We start from the raw sequence: 4,120 nt of genomic DNA, 5'->3' as shown, positions 1-4,120 counted from the left end.
CTGCTAATGTGGGTGCTAAGAAATGAATCTGGATCCTCTCCGAGAGCCATCTCTCCAGACCAACCTACATTTTTTTTTTTTTTTTTACCATTGCCAGTGTAGAATTCAAGGAAAGTACTTAAAATTATCTGAAAAAAAGTATTAAAATATTCTATCTTTTCCAAGTAATTTTTTTCACTATATATTTCAACCCAAACAGAGTACTGTAACAGATGCATAAGCAGAAATAGGAACATATGTGCACACATGTAGGAATGCCTTTTATTAAGCTGGACATCAACAGGATTTGCTGATGTATTAATGCAATGCCAGTTATAAGGGGAGTATTACTTTTCAAAAACATGTGATTTATGCGAACATATAATGGGCTTACAATCTTTAAAATGGATTAATGGAGTTTTAAAGATGTTTCTTGATTTTTTTTTCTAGTAAGCTAAAGAACAATAAATATAATTCGCATTAACAAGGCTCTTTGTGTTTGTCAATAATTTCAAAATTTAAAGGAGCCTTGAGGCCAAAAGATTTGAGGACCTTTTGCTTGAAGGTTTTTTTCTACTTCTCAAATTTCACTGCAAAATTGTGTTGTTACAGATAAAAAGTACAAAAATTAGAGTCTTTTTGTCTTTTTATTTTAAGCCCTAGCCTAATAGTTTATCAAAACCCTGAATTTTGCCTAGATTTCTTCTGATGCCCAAAACACCAAAGGCATGATAAAGATTAAACCTGCGCTTTGAAAGCACTTTGAGGTCTGAAAGCGTTTCACATCTGCTGTTTTGTTTGTGTCTCTTAACCATCCCCAGAGACTAGTAAGGTACAAGTTGAGCTCTTAAATGTAACTGCCTTACAAGGCTCAGGGATCATTGTAGAAGAGGAGGCAGAAAGATTATAAGAGCCAGAGGGGGTAGATGACCCCAAGGAAGCAGAGTCTTCCAGACAGCTGCTCAGTTACTCATATGAACTCACAGCAATGGTGACAGCATGCACAAGTCCTGTGCAGACTCAAACCAGACAAAATCTCAGCATAGACATGGGGAAGTGAGTAAGAAATTCAAACCCAACCTAAGGAACTTTTGGCAATTGATGGCTGCTGGGAGAGGGAGAGACAGTGTCTTACAGGGTTGGTAGTAAGTGCCATGGTGGGCCCAGTGGATGGACCTACACTGAAGGACATTTGGGGACACACAATCAGACTCTATAGGCCATATTATACATATATATCTGATAGTATATTAAATTAGGCATGGAACAGTGAGAGGAGATTTGGATAGGGGAGGGGATCTATATACCATCAAACCATATTGTATAAAAATTGCAAAAATTAAAAAAAAATTTTTAAAGAAAGCAGGGACTGGAGAGATGATTCAGCAGCTAAGAGCATTGGCTGCTCCTACCAAGGACCTGGATTCAGTTCCCAGCACCCACATGGTGGCTAACAATCATCTGTAACTCCAGTTCCAGGGGATCTGACACCCTCTTGTGACCACCATGGGCACTGCATGCCATGAGTGCACTTACATACATTCAGGCAATGCACTCATACACATTAAAAATAAATAATCAATAATGTTTTTTTTAAAGAGAAAGTATAATGTCTATAATCCTTTGTGTAGAAACAGAAAGCTCTGGAGATGGGGGGATCAAAAGTAAGCTAATATGTGTTATCTCTTGTTTTATGTAAAATGAATGAAAAGCACTTTGCACATTGCCATAAATCAAGAATACAATATAACTTAATATTGTATTTTGAGCATCTCAAAAAAAATCTTTGACCATATTATCTTAAGATCATATGACATAAAAATACTTCATGATAATACAAAATGACTTCAGATGCCCAGTCTTTACATTATGGCTACTTCTTATGTTTTTTTGCATGTGTGTGTGTGTGTGTGTGTGTGTGTGCATGTGTGTGTGTGTGTGTGTGTGGTATATTGGGTGTCTTTGTCAAACCCAATTTACCTTATTTTTTGAGACAGGATCTCTCATTGAACCTGAAGTTCATGATTCTGCTAGACTGGTTGCCCAGCATGTTCCAGGAATCCACCTGTCTCCATCTTCCCAGGGCTGGGACTATAGATGCACACTACCACTCCCAGCTTTTTTAATGTGGTTGCTGGGGATATGAACTCAGGTTCCTATGCTTGCTTGGCAAGTACTATACTGACTGAGCCATCACCTCAGCTCTATTATGGCTACCTCTTGCTATTCATAAATTGCCAGTGGTGTTTTAGGAGGGCCGGCCTCTGGCTCTGATAAAACTCTCATTAGGAAATGATCTCATCAGGAAACTTAACTCCTGCCTTGCTAACCTCATGGGGCTGATGTGAGCTCAAATAAGATGCTCCTACTTCCTACATATGAAAGAGCTATAAACCCTGATTTGCAGCTCCAACAATGATATAGAATTATGACTTATGTGCCTTTTCCTTTTTAGATTTTATTTACTTTTATTTTTATGTGTATGAGTATTTTTGCCTACATGCATACAAGTGAATCCATGCATGCGATGCCCATGGAGGCCAGAAGAAGGCATTGGATCCCCTGGAGCTGAAGTTGTAGGTGGTTGTGAGCCAGCATGTCAGTGCTGGGAACTGAACCTATATGTCTTCTAGAAGAGAAACCAGTGTTCTTAACTACAGAGCCAACCCTCCAGCTCCTGTGCTTACTTTTTCAATGGCCAGGCACTGGTTTTATTTTTCCACAAGTGCTACACAAATGGAGAATCTATATGTGCTTAGGCTCATTCTTACCCAGTCTTCTATTATATCAATGTGTTAGCAAGTGGGAGGATGTGGGAGTTCCGTTTTAAAAGCACCAAGTTATATGTGATGAGAACATCCTAATAGTCTCTGTTTTATTTTAGTTGGAAACATAAACATAGTCTTAGGAGAAGGAATTTGAAAATATTACTAAGAAAACTAGTACTGCAAAGGGGAACACTGAATTATTTTACTTACTTCAGGGAGGGTTGTAGCAATGCTCCATCCTTGGTCCAAGTATACGTGGCCTCACCAGGGGTAACAAGGTTGCAAAGAATATTGATGACTTCTGTCCTTTTTGTAATGTATATTGTATTTCCAATCCTTGCATTTATTGTTTTGTTAAATGAAACTGAAGGGGGTTGGGTTTGCCTGATGAGAACAGGTCCTTTTGGCTTAAAAGTCAACTTGCCTGAGTTTTTCACCGTGGGGCTCTGGGGAACTCTTCCTGTCTCCCCTCGGAGCTGAGCCTCAGGAGGGACCTCTTCCTGAATGCCCCTCCATTGTGTGGGCATAGGCTGAGCCTTAGCCAACTCAGCCACCAGCTGATATATCACCTGGGATGCAAGGTCATCGCTGGCCTCTCCTGTCTCCATGAGCTGGCTCATGTTTCTTATGAGCTCATCAAACTGAGCTGTGTCCATACTGTATGCTCCCTGTTTCACGGCTGCTTCAAACTGTTTATTTTTAAACTCCCAAGAGTTAGTGCTTCCTGTAGACGTCCTACAGGGCCCCAGCAGAGCTCTCAGCAATGGCTGGTTATTAATTTCACCATCATGCAGATAAAGCTCATTTTTGTTATTCCACATCTGACGCATTTTATGCCACGTGGCTCCCAAACTATTGGCTTCGTTGTGGTCCACCCCAAGATGCCCCCGCATGTGCTCTCTCAGGGATGGGTGTGCAATGAGCCGGTTGTCAGTTCCAATGAGCTTGAGAACAACCGTTTCCTGGGCAGAGCCTGCAATGCACCGGTACACGCCAATATCCGGGGCTGCAAGTCTGTGGATTTTTAGTGAGCCCGACTTAGTGATTCCAAGTTGCTTCGAGTTCTGCAGACAACGGCCATCCTTTTCCCACTGGATCAGAGATTTCTGGAATCGCCGTACTGGGCATTTAATAATAACAGATGTGTTGGGAAGCAAATAAGCTCTACTGCCGATTGTCAGGTTAATCCTCTTCTCTTCTCTAGTCTGAATGTAGACTCTCTGGACACTGAGAATCTGGGGACCCAGCTCTCCAAGTTTTGTCTTTGTATCTTGTTTTGCTTCTGCAGGTAAAGGAGGAAGGGGGAGGGGGAGGAGGAGAAGGAGGAAGAGGAGGAAGAGAAGGAAGGGGGGAGGAGGAGGGGGGCGGAGGAG

General features: G+C 41.4%; 1 protein-coding gene across 3 annotated transcripts in view; it reads right to left on the bottom strand.

The window, feature by feature from the left end:
- Positions 1-4,120, bottom strand: part of Adamtsl3 (ADAMTS like 3) — a 376,880-nt gene that overhangs the window by 74,071 nt on the left and 298,689 nt on the right. For all 3 annotated transcript variants that reach the window (XM_029568979.1, XM_008844443.3, XM_029568977.1), the window contains exon 21: positions 2,958-4,029. In XM_029568979.1, coding sequence (XP_029424839.1) covers positions 2,958-4,029 — 1,072 coding nt within the window. The remainder of the gene's footprint in view (positions 1-2,957; positions 4,030-4,120) is intronic.

The sequence above is a fragment of the Nannospalax galili genome, unplaced genomic scaffold, assembly GCF_000622305.1.
Source record: "Nannospalax galili isolate Female #2095 unplaced genomic scaffold, S.galili_v1.0 scaffold902, whole genome shotgun sequence".
Lineage (NCBI taxonomy): Eukaryota > Metazoa > Chordata > Mammalia > Rodentia > Spalacidae > Nannospalax > Nannospalax galili.
Note: the sequence above shows the minus strand (reverse complement) of the source record. Positions and strands in the feature narration are given on the sequence as shown.